The 16,768-nt window shown below is 38.6% G+C and overlaps 1 protein-coding gene across 8 annotated transcripts in view; it reads right to left on the reverse strand.

Annotated features, from left to right (window-relative positions):
* VEZT (vezatin, adherens junctions transmembrane protein) overlaps window positions 1–16,768 on the reverse strand; it is a 101,372-nt gene that overhangs the window by 30,380 nt on the left and 54,224 nt on the right. For 3 of the 8 annotated variants that reach the window (XM_074827029.1, XM_074827028.1, XM_074827030.1), the window contains 2 exons: window positions 16,104–16,311; window positions 564–12,165 (listed from right to left, as the gene is read on the reverse strand). In XM_074827029.1, coding sequence (XP_074683130.1) covers window positions 11,585–12,165; window positions 16,104–16,311 — 789 coding nt within the window. In that variant the 3' untranslated portion in view covers window positions 564–11,584. Of the gene's footprint in view, window positions 1–563; window positions 12,166–12,197; window positions 12,961–16,103; window positions 16,312–16,768 lie in introns of those variants that run through there. The other 5 variants (XM_074827035.1, XM_074827034.1, XM_074827031.1 and 2 more) reach the window with 2 other exon arrangements.

The following is a 16,768-nucleotide window of genomic DNA, read 5'->3' on the forward strand; positions in this document are numbered from 1 at the left end:
TTTCTTGGGAGACGGCATTTTCTTGTTTGGGAAGTAAGCAAACAGGTCCTACCCTGCATTCATTTTTTCCTCTTCATCTGCCTGGAAGATGAGTTAAGCATGGCGACAGCATAGAGAACTGACTGACTTAAGTTGAAGGCCACATTTCTAGGAAAAAAGTGCTCTTAGATCCCTCTTCCAAATCTCAGCTCAAAACTTGCTTCGCTCAGGAAGACCAGGGGTTTCTTAGCAAATGTCAGCAGAAACAACCATCCATGAGACACATGGACTTCATCTCTCAGTACATTTTTTGTGTCTCGTCCATTTGTTTATACCATGGGTATCCCATTCTAGGTTTCTTCTTCACTATCTTATAAAAGTATGGACTATGCTGCAAAATAACCCTAGGGAAGCTTAATACAGTAGAATTGATTACATGTTGAGATCAGTGGAACAATATAATAGAAGTCTGAATGACTGGCTTTTTAGGACTGGTCTGGCTCCATCTCAGCCAGACTCACTACACCAGACCAGGTTACCTGATAGGGTGTGAGTATTTCCAGTATGAAGCAGCACAGTAGAAGGATGAGAAGAACAGGTTTTAATGAGAGAAAGGAGAAATACAGCAATACAGCTGATACAAAAAAGTACACAATATAACACAAGTGTCTAATAAATTAGCAGAGAACTTGAGAAACAGGAAGAAAGTTTCAGATGGTTGAAGAAAGAGGCTTGCTCAAAAAGATACAATCTTAAGTCTTCAGAGAGATATATATACATTCTTGGCAGTATAGGAAACGTACAGTTCTTACATAGAAAATACTGACTGTCTGAAGTGGTAGTATCAATTCCTGAAGAATATTTGCATATGGTACATTATGAAGAATACACACAGGCAATTTAGCATTCAAAAAATCTCCAAGTAAAGGAAAACATTGCGGACCCCTCTTGGTAAACACACTTCTCCTTCTAACAGCAGCAACTGGACCTGTTCAGTATTCCATATGAAAACAAACAAACAAACCTGGAAATACCAAAGAATAAGCAAGACCTTTTGTACTGCACAAGAATTATGCACCAATTAGGCAGCAAGATTCAATACATAAGAATAAATACTCCTGCCTCACCAAGCTTCCCCTTGCCTTTCAAGATCAAATTATTTCCCTTCCTCCCCAGTTATCTCTGAGCTTTCCTTCCTGGGGATATGAATTAGGTGAGACTGAGTCATACCTAAGTAAGAAGAGCGGTCAACAGCTGTTAACCTTAAAACCAATACAGGGAAAGTTTAGAGGAAGAGGTGTGCATCAGCCACAGCTCCTAACATCAGCAGAACACAGCCTTTGTTCTAATAATAACATGTAAGCACTATGAGGGAGACACAGAGCTTCAAGATAAAAGGAGCCAGTCTGTATTGTTGCCACTATTTTGGCACTTTTGAAGCATACAGAGGAAGACATCTCCTGCAGAGTACCTACACCTGGTTCCTAGGTTAAAGATCTACCTGCTACCAGTCTCCTCAACTGACACATTATTCTCTTCCTAAAGCCCCACCAACTAGCCATTTCTGTGATGCTAAAAGGGATTCTGCTAATATTTGCCACATGGTTGCACAGCATACAGGTCTCCAAAAGATGATGGGAAGATGCAACTGGAAGCATATGACACACAGAAGAACATTCTTTCTTCAGTCATCACTTATTTAGACAAGAGTAACCAGTGTTCATTACTAAAGTGCTTGTACTAAGGAGCCAGCAAAATATACTGCAGAAACTAACTATTGCCAGGATTGCTTAAAATTAATTTCATCTTCGGGATGAAAGAGGAATTATAAATAAACTTCTGTATAAAAGATCAAACAAAGTGCTGATACAGCATTTATGTGTCCCTGTAAAAGCATTCCCTATTCCATTCAATCATTACTAATTGAAGGATAGGTAAGTCACATCCACGCCACCTAGGCAGCTGTCAGGGATACAGGATAAGGAGAAAAAGCGATACATGGAGTAGTGGGGCAGAATTTTACTACAGATGCTGAAGAAATAATAGCAACCAAAAAGACTTTGAAAGTGATTAGCATTACAATTGAGAAAACGACTTCTGAAACTGGGGAAACCCAGCCAAAAATTGTTTAAAATGGCTTAAAAATAATCCTGGTGATGCACATCATCAAATACGTAAAAAATACTTTAGGACCTGATTCATATCCATGGGAAAAAGGAAGGAGGTAAAGTGGGAAAGTAAGGAAAAGAGAACCAAAAGGGTTTGGGAAAATATCACAGGCAAGAAACCCTATCACAAAGAAAGGACAGAAAACCTGCCTGAGGCTGATCTAATCAACTGTGTTTAAAGCAGCATCAGCAACTGGCAGGGTAGGTGCAGAAGAGGCTCCCAGTGGAGCCAAACCACACAGGTTTTCAGTGTAGTTGAAGGAGAGACTAACATCATACAGAGCTTAAAGGAAGAGATATGGAGATTGATTTATATACAGCTTGATACACCAGCACAGCAGGATCTAGTCTTTCTGTGGAAATGAAATGTAGATAAAATAGAGGGTTTTTTAAGAGCTGCTGAAGACTACCAGTCTGGTGAACGTTTCATGTCTCCACTTCACACTGAAGAGAAATTGTGGATCTTTCCCAGCGGCTGCAAACTTCAGCATGTATCACATGTGATTTTCCTCTGTAGCCCTGCCAGAAGTCTTCTGCTGCATTTTGTCTTTTAAATATTTCTTCTTATATTTTAGCTCTCATTTATTAACCAGTTAAACAGCAGCTTATCAAGATTCTTTTCTTTCCCTTCCTTGTGGTTTCCTTGGCAATCTATGCTGCCCTTAGGCCCTGTTTTGGGAGACTCTAAGACTTAGCAGGCAGGAAATGTTGAGGAACATGTATTTGTTAACATGCTTAAGACAGGGCAGATGGGCACACAGGCACTCACAGCAGCTCAGGGGCAGAGCCTTGGTAAGAGAAAACAAAGTTAAATAGCTTTTCTAATTAAGGGTGTAAAATCAGCATGCATTTTAAATACCTCCATACAGCCTGCCTGGCAGAACAGAATTCAGTTCTTTTGCCATTAGACAGCAAGAATTAAGTTTTTGTTTACCTTCTGAGTAAGTAACTAGGAAGTTTGATATGAGAAAAATAGTTCTTTGCTAGACAAGCCTTTCAGTGTGATACCTGGCAATACGCATGTACAATATGAAGACTGGTGGGTGTATATATATACATATATATAAAAAAACCCTCACACAAACCCCTCAAATTAAGTTAAGGAACAATCCATTAATGCTGCTCAATAAAAATTCAAAATGGTTCAATTCAGGTGAGGTTTAGTAGTAATTGTGTTCTGAAAACATGTGCTCCTTGACAGTGGGAAAGGTTTAAGCATGACTGCTAGATCCCAGAGCTTCCAGAGCTCAAGGCTAGGCAGCCGTGGAGCCAAAGCACATTGGCATAGCAGCCAGAGAGCTTGTTTCCAGCCCCCACTGCAGGAAGAAGCAAGCTTGTTCAGGGGAACGCAGACTCAGCCATAACTCTGCCACACTCCTGTTGGAAACAACAAGTAAAGCTCATGTAATGAGGAACATGTGTTCAAACATCAGTCTTGCTGAGGAGACATTACCATCTTATGATCATTAAGGAGGGAGATTTCTGGAAGTGAATGTTCTGAAGTCCAGAAAGGAACAGGAGGGCCAGATTGAAATGCAGGTCAAAGCTCCTTGGAAATAAAATCAGGACAGACAAGTTATCAGCCCTAAGAATCTTTCTGTTTACAAGTTTATGACTGGGAATGTGCAGCAGCACATTGGTGTGGATCTCCTGTAACCTGCCATTTCATAAAGTTTAGACAACAGGTTCAGAAATGAAGAGGAAAAGTGGCCAAGTTCCTAAAGAGCTGGCAGCAGAATGAGTAAGAGCTCAAAACTGCTAAGAGGGAAGAGAAACACCACCAGAGGAAAGACAGACCTAGCAAAAACTGGAGCTTTGAAAGATACCTGCAGAGTCATCAAGCCTGCCTCAGCACCCCCATAATCAATCACCTCAGTACAAGCCTTCCCAGAAGTGGTCAAACCAGAAGAGCTTCTCCAGCCCATGCCCAAGTCCCATCTTTTGCAGTGTGGCCTCTAATGTTTAAGCTTCTATTGGAGATATATTACCTGGTGCATTACAGGATAGTAACCTAGGTGAGAAACAAACAAACCCCCCCCCACCCCAACTGGTTTGTGTGGCCTATGAAGATGAAAGCTGAGAAGGGAAAAGTTTATGAGTGGGATTGTGTATGGCATGGATGCTGCAACAGACCAAGACAGAGACAGTAAACCTCAAATGCTTGTGAGGCATCCTGCTCCCGTATAGGTTTCACTCAGCACCGTTCCATGATCTCTACAAGCTCTGCAGACCTCGAGCACACAGGTGCATGCAGACTGACTGTGAACACTCACGCTAGAACATTAAAAACTTTGAGTACAATGTCATACTGAGCAATGCAGGAACAGACAGCATGAACTTGTTTAAATCTGACCAGCTGTGGCTTTGGATGAAAGATCTGGAGGACAATTCATAGATTTCTGGCTTATATTCCATAATACATTTAAAGCCTATTATTATTATTTTAGAAACAGAGATATCAAACATTATAAAACAGCCCTCATTTATGGTGCTTTTATTGAGATCAAATGCATGATGACTACTGAAGATATTAAGCACTAACTTTTCTCTCTTCTTTTTTTTTTTTTATTTAGGAATGGACCTCTTTTTAATAGCACAAAGTAACGGAAAGCATTGGTCACTCTCTATTTGGAAATTTGAGATTATTTTCAGTTCTCGTCCATGCAGCTGGAGAAGGTCAGGAAGCAGTCTTTAAATACTAAGATTTGAGCAAAAATCAAGCCAACTAATGACACTTATTTGGGGACCTTGTACTAGAATTTACAGTGATTTCTAAAACACAACTGGTGTTTTTCAGTAAGCCAGAATTATGTATAAAAGCCAATATACACCAAAAGTGTGGTATAAATTCAAGCTGCTATACATTACTATTTCCATTTTGACTGTAGTACTCTCCATTATGGTGTCCACCTTCTGTTTCAGTTCTCACGTCAACTGGGAAAGTTAGCATACATTTCTAGATCTAGTCATTCCAATGCTGAAGATACAGAAGAATCAAGCTGTGTTACAAACACACACAAAAAGAATTTGTGTATTATTTTAAAATCTGAACCTCTTAAGAGTGGTTGTAAAGGGAGAGGAGCATGGGTGTCAAGACAGACCAGAAGGGTTAAAACAGTAAGCAGAAAAAGAACATGCATGATAATTTCAGTTTTACTGTCAGTATAATAAACAGTCCATAGATACTCTGTGGAGTAAGACACAACAGGTCTTGGGCAGCCTAGGCCTGAAGAACAAAAAAAATGGAGTCAAAATGAGTGAGGAAAATAATGAGTGGCATCATCCTCAATCAACAGAAAATATGGAGATGAAGGAAGCAACATATGGAGTTGAGTTTATGCCACTTCAGTACAGATGCTAATGATGTAACTCACAGCATGTAAACATTAATTCAAACCGATTTAAATTTGAGCTATGGCATTCCTCCTCATCACCCAGGCATGTATTCCCTCCTGCTCCCCTGAAATGCTACTACTGCTCTTTCAACCACACGATGAATTAGTCGAGGGAGCCAGCTGCAAGTTATAGCAGTGGTGCATTTTCAGCCAGATCCATGTCCTGAATCACTGAGTTATTACAAAATCCAGCCTAAAGGGGGGACTGAGATTGCAAGGCCGTGGCAGGGCTGTGGCAGCCTGGACCTGGACTGGTTTAAGCTGCTATAGAATGGCATCCCCTAAAGCAGACTGTCTGTGAGGCCTTTCAGATTTAAAGCTGAGAAGGTATAAAGGTCAAAGTATGCTGATCATGTGAAAGTATTCAAGTATGGTCCTATTCAACCCTTTTAAAATAAGCCACTTTGTAACAGAGAAACAAACTCTTTTTCCTCATCTACTAAATTATATTCACTTCTTCAAAATCCTGTGTTCAATCCAGAAAGTGTAATGTGGGCTAACAGAGCATTCAAGCTGTTGAGTCAAGTTTTATTCTGACAAACCTGCCCATAACTAAAGAGACGGCAGTGTGAAAGGTGAGGCAGAGTATCGAGAACAGTTACATACTGATCTGTAGCTCAAACTATACTGCTGTATCCATCTACAAATATTCATGGTAGGTAGATTTCACCCCTACCTATGACCACGTCTTATCATCACAGTTACAGTACCATTACTGCTTATCTGATTACTGCACAAATTTCCAAGTCAAATAAAATTCAAGGTGGTAAAATTAAAACATACATGAGGGAATTGAATATCATGAGAATACGAATAAAGCATAAACCTCCAAGCATTTCAAAAATTAATCACAGAAGCCTTCCGTTTGATCCCTGATATCTATATATCCACTGCCATGTTTCTTGTGAGATAATATATTTTGTGATACAAGCTTATTCATCAGAGACCAGAACAGCTCTGAAAAGTCAAGCTGAAATTGAAACAAGTGTTGTTTGGCATCTTTAGTTTGTGTTAGACCAGGTGGCAGCTGTTGGAAGATCATTTTGATTTAACAACTTTTTGTTTTGTTAGCAAAGAAAAACATTGCCAGCCAAATCCTGCTGACAGTGAATAAATATTTCTCCTCTGTTAGACCAAATATTTATATTTGTCATCCTAATAGCTAGGGGTAAAGGATCAGAGAAGATTTTTTTTCCTATATGGACTCAAATATATTTGAATGCTTCAGTGGTTTATGCAAGGTGATTATTACTCTAACTTCAGCACTGCTGAGGTTACGTCTGGAGTACTTCAAAAACTGGACAGATTTCTAAGGAAAGCAATCAAAAGGTGGAAAACATGACCTCTGCAGAAGGACTGAGAGAAGTGGGCTTGCTCAGTTTAAAAAAGAAAATTAAAAACCATAATATTGACAAATCTTCTTGTTTGTAAAAGACTGTAATAAAGATGAGTGCATAGTGGCATTGGGACTAGTGATAATTGACCAAACATGAGACTGAAGAAATTTATGGAAGAGAATTCCGTGGGGACATGTGAAGCTGACAGTCACTACCACTGGCTCAACAAGTCCCTGGCCACAAATTATTGGGGAGTACCCTGGGGAAACATCACTACATGATCTCCCTTTTCTCATACTCTTCCCTCAGCATCTGCTACTAGTCCCTCTCCCAGACAAGATCCCAGAGTAGCCTGACCCTTTACACTGACCAAGTGCCATTCTCACACCCTGCCCGCTTTTTCAGATAAGACAGTACGAAAACCTGTTAATTCTAAAGAGTAATTAGCCCTGGGAACAAGCCACTTGCAGAGCAACAGCAGCCCTTCACTAAATACTTTAAAGAACAAGGGCAGTTTAGTATATTTGACCCCTTGTTTCTGTTAAGAAAAAGGAAAAAAAGAAAAAAAAGGGATAGAATACAAGATTACGAAGTTCAGTGTGGGCCAACAACTCTACACAGTCCACCACTTAAATGTTTTTTTACTAACAAAGAAATTAGTAAGACAGTTGCAAATTCTGCACATCAGATACACGTAAAATTTCCAATATTGTAAACAGTCGGGTCACACACAGATAGGCGTGCTCATCACAAAGTCTGAAGCCTCAGTAAAACTCGCTACTCTACCAGATTCCATCTTCTATTTAGAAAAATAAGTGCAAGATTCAGTGATGTCTAGTAAACCTCTGTCAAGAGTAAAACTCTCATTACCGCAACTGATAGCAGAAGCCTTCACATTTGCGAATCTTGCTTATAGCTGACACAAGCACATTTGACTCTATTTGAAAGATGCTCGGTTATCTGTAATTCTCAAAATTTGCTTCCATTACACTGCTATTTCATTTCTGTCATGAAGACAACAGACCTAAAAAAAGGGACAGATCTTTGCCCCCATTTAAGCCTTTACCTAGATTGTTAGCTGTAAAGTTAAGTGACATAAAAGATGTAGTGCTAGATTGTAATCCAACCTAAGAAGTAAATATTGTCTGTGGAGTGCCTTCCAGGTAGGACAGGAGAAGAAATGATTTAACCCTATATAATTACTTCCTTCTTTACAACTTCACAGAGCTGCTAATTGGAAATGGAATAGGGAAAATGCATTTATTGGTAGCTCTGCTCTTCACAAAGAACTTTGGCTGCTGCTATCCTTTGGCATAACCCATTATTTAGCACGGATTTCCTGATTAACACATTTCAAAAAGTTACAAAGCTTGAAGAAGTTTTGTTTTCACAAAAATCCCTATCTAGGGTAATGAGCTGAAGAACACAGGACAGCACTCAGACCTTGACATGCTCAATATATTAACACAACTCTTTAGCGCTAATGCATATTTCAGTGTGTGCATACATATTAAATGCAACAACAAATTATGATTGCCAAGAAATCTGTCAGGTTCATGAAGGAATCTACAGCATGTACGCACAGTCCTTTCAAATGACATAAGAAAATCTGGATTCTAACAGACTATTTCTATGTAGATGGAACTTGGTTATCAAATCAAGGGAAGCCATGCTTTGTGTGCTGCACACTGTTAGCCATAATTTTCTGCAGGGAGAATATTAAATAAATCAAAAGAAATGATTGACCAAAATAACTGATGGCCGTTATATATAGCTGTGATGAGAGGCAGAGAAAGCAAGTGAGCCCAGGTGTTCGTATGTGTAGCTTCTAAGACTGCATTAAGTAAGACCATAGAAATTAGTTAAATTGCTTGTAGAAAATCTATTTGTTCAAAGTAGGATCAGAACTTGCTCCAAAAAGTCATCCTTTGATCATACCCATGTCTAATGTTAAGTCTGCAATTTCACACTATACCACCTTTGCCAATAATGTAAATGTGAACAATCCTGAGTCTCACGCCAGGAACACAGTATGTGCTGATACAGCTGTTTGGAGGTAAATGCTGTAAACTGCATCACTGCAATAAGAACGGTGAAAAGTAACCTCTAGAAAGAGTGGATTTTTGACCCAAGTAGACTAATGAGCTGGTTTATAACATGGCCACAAAACCCTGTGTTGACCCAGCTGATAAGTGAAAATGAACAAATGATGGGGTTTCTTAGGCCAGTTTCATCACCAAGACCAGCGTATTATAAAACTTGGTCCCAAGTGAGCCACCAAAGTAGATTCTCCAGATCTTTTACTAAGGACTGCAGCAAAGGAATAAAGAGCTAACAACTGTTATAAATGTGAGATCTGAAGCCTATTTTAGTAGCAATGCAAAGCACTCAGGCTACTACTGACTTCATCCAAAACTGAGAACAGTGATAACTCATATCCTAAATCTGATCATTTTTCCAGGTTGGTATCATAGCCATACAGATTGTAAACTAAGGTTTGAATCCCATGGGAAAAGTTCAGGAGTATCACTTCTGGGATACACAACATCAGATCATGAGATGCTGGTGGATGAGTTCATGAAAAAAATAGTAATGGAACATACATTTAGGCAGAACAATTAGCTAAGAACAAAAAATATCTGGGCACTTTGTGAACTCAAGGATCTCAAGTCAAGGATGAGGAAGACTTCTTTTCCAGAAGCATGGACAATGCTTCAAACACAATTTATCCAAAGCAGTTGTTCTAGACTTGGTAAAAAAACCTGCTTACCACAGAGAAAATAAAACAGTGTTTCATCATCTTAGCCTAACCTTTACAGGTTACAGAAGAATGTACTCTACCACTAAGAGGAGGCTTAGCTTCTGAATACACTATGCGAAGCATTCTTTTTTCTTTTACGAGTTCCCCAAGACATCATCCATTCAGCTTCCAGTCACCTACACAAAATTAAGGGCACAGAACACAGTATTACTGGTTAATGAAAAATGGCAAAACATTCTCTTCCCAAAATCCGTGTGTGAGGGAGAATACCGACATAACATTGTGAAAGAACAGTGTAAGTCACACTCCCTTCCCTATCAGTTGACATCTACCTCTTTACGGTCTGTGAAAAAACCCACATATTTAACAGCATTCATACAAAATCACTAATAGAAGAGACAGAGGGTGAAAAAAAGCTCTTGTTTTCTGACATACGGTCAAGAGTGCCACCCTAAGTTGCTGACCTTCATCAGCTTCCCCAACTCCCGCAACAGCATCCAAGGAAAGATATTGTGCCAAACCACTTGCATCTAAAAATCCCTTTATAGAATCAGCAAGAGACAATAAATCCCCTAAGTAACAGATGAGGTGTCTTGTGACTGGAAATGTATCCAGGCCCAAGGAGAGCATTCCGTACAAAGAGGCAGCACTCTTGCCATTAGAGACATGAGGCCTTTGTTTCATTTTGTGTCAGAGGGCAAAAGGAAGAGAAGGCAGTGAAACCATTAACCAGCTCCTCTGTGAGGTGAGCATCCATTTGCTGCTCCTCGTAACACCACCACAGAGAAAGAAAACAACTCACACAACCTCATACCAAACATCCACACTTCAGTGTCAACTAAGTTACAAGATACACCTTAGAAAATACACAATTCTTGTTCTCTCATGGATTCTTAATCACACAGGTTATAGTTGTGATCTAAGGAAAAATGACAGAACATCAGGGAAAAGCAAGTATGCTGTTTAAACAAAGTACTGTATGTTGTTAAGCACTCAGATGATTTTGCTTTAAGAAAATTACTTCAGGACATAAACAAAAATGTACCAACAATCATTACATCAAATCAAACAATTATATTAAGGTTCAATTTACAAAAGGTTAACAAATAATTAATAGCTGTTTTAATAAATAGGTGTTTACTTCTCATCTATTAATAATCCAACAGATAGCTTCTAGCTGCCTACAGTACTTTCTACTGATGTGTTTCTAACCCTCCCTAACATATACTACACATGAATTACCATGAATTACAAGATCTAGAAATCATTTATTAACCCTTCATAAAATTCTACATAAACCTTAATATGAAGCATGACTAACTTTATACTATTTCAGCCCCATACCCCAGGACACATCAAATACTAGCTCTTTCAAGTTTTTATTTAAAATTCTACATTTTAGTTGGGAGCCACATCACTAGTCACAGAATCACAAATGCCTACGGTGGCTTAGCCAACACACTGCAGAGACAAGTAGTGAAACAAAAGTGGTGGGGAAAGATCACAGGGAACAGTTCAGGTTCTTCCAAAAGAAATGTCCTGGCTTTTTTGTTGGAACAAACATCGATACCACGATAGCAGAATCAGAGAGCAAAAAAACCAGTCTGTTGTGATTCAAGACATTGTTTTTCCTTCTTTTTAGAACCAAAAAACCCACAATACATTATAATATAAATAAATAAAACAGAAAACAGAAAGGTAAATTCCAAAACCCACCACTAGGATCTTAAAAAGGGAACAGCCAACTATTTCTTGGATGCAGCCTACACTTCTCTTACCTGCAAATTTTCAATATACTTAGAAGTCCTATTTAGTGTATCAGACTTAGGGAACAAGATGCATTATATTTAGGTCTCCTTTTTTTCCATCCAGTATCTTCAAACCCGCACCTTAGTTTTTTCCATAAAATTGCCTGCTGTTGGTTTAACAATGTTCAGCTCAGACTTATACTTTTCCTTCATTTTCAGAGCCTCTATCTTCATTCTCACAGGCCTCCCCAAGGTCTTCACGCTCCTGTGTCTTCTCTTCCTCCTCCTCCTCATCCTCCTCCTCATCTCCAAAAGTCTCTTCTTGCATTGTAGTAAAAGTGAAAGACCTGGCAGCAACTTGTGCAGCCAGACCAGATGTGAAGTTTAAATCTGTTGATATGTGGAGCTGGGCCAGCCTATGCTTGATTTTTGAATGTAATGCATCCTTAGGTGGAGACTGTGAAACCTCTACTCCATCCATATTGCTTGGCTTGAGTTCTTCAATTTTACCTTCATGCTGATAACACATTCTTTCTTCAGCCCCTGTAGAAATACCTTCATCAGCAGTACTGTCTTTGTTTTTCTCCATCTCAGGATCTTCATACAAGTATTCTGTCCTGCTTTTATCAGCAGCATTCACTTTTTGATTAGAGTCTTTTTCTTCAGATTTATCACAACTTTGGCTGCAGTCCTGATTTTCTGTATCTGAATTCATATGTGATTCCATATTATTTGGTAGCTTCAGCAGTTCTACAGGAGACAAGGGTTTCACTGCAGCTTAAAAAGGGGGAAAAAAATTAAATGATAACTAAAAGCAAGCTGCTATATATAAATAATTTATTTGTGTCTGAAAAGATGCAAGATTGTAAGGGTCAAAATGGCTTAAAAAAACCCCAAAACAACAAAAACCACAATCAAACAAAAATTAAAATAAAACAGTGTTTTCTAATCACAAAGCTGAAGTGAAATGTGATAGCTACTTGTTGTAACTACTCCTTAAAATCTGTGGCATAAAGAGACAGCACAAAATTGATGATGCTTAAAACTGGCATCAAACACAGATGATGCATTCAATGTTAAAGTAAAAACCAAGAAAAACTACTGCACTGTATACAGATAAGAACTTTCTTCGTTTTAAACAACAGTTTACCTAATCCATTAAAGACAGCTGGTACATGAAAAAGTCCTCATAGGCAATATCTGATCTCATACACCACAACATATAAATACAACACGTGTTCATACAGTCAGGTAAGGTGTCCTCACAAATAAAGTGTGGTTTAATTTAGCCTCTCTTGAAGTTAGTAGCAGCAGCGAGTCCCATTGCCAGCAACGGGATGCTTGCCAGGAAGTCTCTCCTCCCAGTGTTAAGGGTTAGTATAACTTGGTACAATCACTTCTTGAAGAACAGACGTCTTTCTTTTTAAGAAAACGATATAATGTCCATTTCCAAGTAACAGATTCCCTAAACTGCAGTAGCTCCATTAGAGTAGCAGCACGAACATAAATGAGAGCGGCAACAGCAGATTCCCAAGTAGCATTTCCCTCTCTAATTCCATTCTGACTTTACCCCTGTAAGCAGAGATGAAAATAACTCTGGGAAATACACAAACTTTTCATGGGAAACAAAATTTACGGTATTGATTTTTCCATCGCATCCTATTTTAGTAATATTTACTTTAGCTAGCTGAAGGCAGGCACATCATTGTGGTTGTCACATTGATAATTATTGTCATTATCACACTGAAAGACTGTGGCTTCAAATTTGTATTGTATTGTTTGTTTTAAAACCTTGTATACCAAAGGAGCACTGCACCAGATTCATCTCTATTGTTAATTGGGTAGTTCTCTCCCCATCTTGTAAAAAACATGCTCCTGCTTATTTCTGCCCATTTGCTTGAAGAGGCAGGAATATGCACAGTAATCTTATCATTTGGGAGCGAACTCGTTGCCTACTTCCTCTAAAGAATACTTCCAAAGCCAAAATTTCTTGAAAAAACCCAGATACTTCAGATTGGTAGCTGGCCAATTTGCTGAGTTGATTAGTTAATAAGGAAGATGGAATTCATCAATTCTCAGAGTGTAGCTTCCCAACTCTGAGAAACAGCTGTATAAGAACTATTGTATGGACAAGGTGGGAGAAGGGGAAACAGCTGGGTACAACACAACCACTGCCAGAATGAACTTTTTTGGGGGGAGACGTTAGAGGAAAGACTAGAAGTGATTTTGCACCAGAAGAAAGTTGTTTTACAACATTTGGCTGGCAAATGAAAACGAAGCCCCTCACAACTTCACAGACCTCTTCAAAGGCACTTCCATTTTACTGGCTCAAGAGGACGAAAAATATAAGGTCACCAACACTTCCGTAAATTACCTACCGCCCATAAATTATCTACTGTAAGCAGTATTACCATGGTGCTGGGCCTTGGCAAATTTGCTTTAGTGTGGTGCTCTGCTAAGATGGTGTTTTTCTTCTGGAATTCAACCTATCATCTCCAGTTGACTTCATGCTGTGTTCTTTAGACATATCAACTTGCTTGGGGCTGACCTCTTTTATGTGGAAACCCTCACTAGCTCCTCCTTCAATGAACCAAAAACCTTAACAAATCACAATGGCTTGCTGGGTGCCTTGACTAACAGACTAAAGCCTTTGAATTTTTCAGGATCTTTTTTTACAGTAATCACAAGTTAGGAGAACACAGGATTTCTGGAATACAATCGTCCTGTAAAAGCAAGATTTAAGAGAGCTATGGAAAAGTGTGATATCATGGCCATCCGTTGGCTTGGGCCAATGAAGAACAAGAATATGAATCCTTCTGAGTTTAAATCTTCCAGATAAAGTAAGCCACAAATGTGGAAAACACAGCTTACAAAAATGTTTCTTCAAGGAATGACTTGTGTGTATGGATAAATTAAAGTCTGCAGCAATAATATGGCAGGGTTCATTATGTCATATTTAACTGACTTGTGGTTTTTTTGAAGACATACTGAAGAAATTCCTTAAAAAACAGTAGAAGATGTTATGCCTGCTGTCCATATCAGTCTTTCAGATTAGACCCACACAGTCTCTGAGCCAAAAGGAGACAATATTAATTACTTTCATGAACTGCCCTCATGTTTTCCAGTTTTGTACAGGATGGAAGTAATCAATGATCAGTCTTAGGCAGTTGGAGGAAATCACACTTTCCTCCCTCCCCACCACTGAATCTCTAATCCTAAAACAATGTAGTGCCTATACATGGAAAGGAACCAACATGAACCACAAAGGCTTTCAGGTGAATTGTTACTGAAGACTACAGGAGTCAGCTGACTCTTTCCAGCTATGGCCACAAATGACCTGAGGATATACAGATGTGGACAGGTATCACGTGTAAAACTAGATAAGGAAATACCCTATGAAAGCTCTCCTGACAAGAACTCTTTCTGCAGCAGTCACTAGATCTGTCAAGACTTGAACTGGAGGTAGGATTCCTTCCTCCTCCCTTCAGCAAGGAGTAAGGGAAGACTAGAAGAGATTTATGTGAAGAGTTGTGTGGTGTCACATCTAACATAGAATACAGAAACCCTGTTCTTGAGCAGACTGATGCAATCTGATGTCTTAGGTTTTTTTAACTCAACTTATAAGTCAGTACCAATGGCCAAGTGACTTCTTTTACCATAGCTAAATGGACATGAAGTAAGTTGTGAAGAACAGATATTTTTGTGGATTTGATGTCAACAGAAACAGTCTCATAAATAGGTATGGTCTGTTACTGTGTGTTCCCAATAAATTATTAAAAGATGCAATCCATGGTCTTTTTTTCTGGTAGACACTGGCAGAGGCAGAATCCTTGGATATGTTGCCAGACTTGAGGGTTGGTTTTCGTAACACAGAACTTGAAACTTTTTAGAGGGCTTTTCCTAACCTGTCTTTAAGAGGAAGGAATGAAAATGGGAAAAAGAAGGGAAAAAGGAAAAGACGAACTACTGCCAATTTTGAAGATAATAAATCAAACAGCTCAAGCAGTGAAAAGAATCAGGGTGTACCCAGTCTTATTGCTGGAACAGAGACAGACTGGTTGAGGCAAGAGAAATTTTCATATTCCTGCCTTCAAGTGCAAGTGGATGGAGCAGTTCTCACAGTTGGTAAAGGCTAGTTTGGAAGAACTCTTCTTGTTAAGTGCTTTTTTGTTGTTTGTTTTTTTTTTTTTTTTTTAAACCCATATTCTATATACTTACTTTCTCATGGAAACAAAAGCCAGTCTTACTCTTTTATGACCCTTTAATATTGCAAAGTGTAGCTCTTCACTTTAACCTATATGTTTTTGTAAATCTAGGATAATCTCTGATGGTTTCTTTAAATTCTGGGAAGTAATTTATTTATTTATGCACCCTGATTAAAATTCATATTTACTGGAAAGCCATGAAAGAAAGTCAGTTCAGTTTGCATGGTTTATAGCCTGACAGTTCTCTTTATGCTTTCTTAATATTTTGTGTGTTTAATATTTTAGCTCAATATTTTGTTTAGAGCCAAATTCCCATTTCTCTGACTTCAATAAATAGTAAAATGATTGTTACAAGTAATATGAAGAGATGGAATAGCAAACTAAGGCCACACAGATCTACCAAAGACATTACTATAGCTAAGCACTGTCCAAATTCTAACATAGTCAGAAGTTGATGGCAGACACCCACCCTTTCTTAGAAAGGCATTAATTTTCAAAAGCAATGCTTACCATGGTCACTGAATAGCAGCTGTTTCCATTTCTGTCTTTCTATTTCTGAAGCTTTAAATCCCAGTACAGATTTCAATTCTTGTAATACCCTCTTAGATTCTTGTCTCTCTCGTTCTTGTCTCTCTCTTTCTTCCTGGGAAAAGCAGTAAAAATCTTCCCGTTTGTATTCATTCTCCGTATCTGAATAATCAACATATGCTTCCAATTCCTACAGAAAATAAGAAAAATAATATTTGATCTTCACTGTTAGTGTAGACCCTTGTCCTACAATCTGATGCATGATCAAGTGATCTCAACACAAGCCAACAACAGTAATAGGATGGAGTCCTGTTTGAGTAGAGCCAGTGGATCTGACACTGCTCTCAGTTATATTTGTATAATTTTGGAGCAAGCCCACTCATTGAAAGTTAACATTACTGCAGTCATCTAGGATTTACTTCCGTACACAAGTATGATCAAGTGCTATACCTTGAAAATGGGAGTCCATTTCCCCATAATTACAGGTGGAAACAAGCAATGCCAATGTGGGTTTCTTTTTTTTTTTTTTTTTCAAATTTACACCGTAAGGAATTCTTCCTCAATCAGGCATCTTGCTAATTTAACTTCTGTAAATCCCTAGTAAGAGGATGTTGAGAATAGCAAACTCCTCCAATTTTAACTATATT

The sequence above is a fragment of the Strix aluco genome, chromosome 5 (genome assembly GCF_031877795.1).
Source record: "Strix aluco isolate bStrAlu1 chromosome 5, bStrAlu1.hap1, whole genome shotgun sequence".
In the NCBI taxonomy this organism is placed as follows: domain Eukaryota; kingdom Metazoa; phylum Chordata; class Aves; order Strigiformes; family Strigidae; genus Strix; species Strix aluco.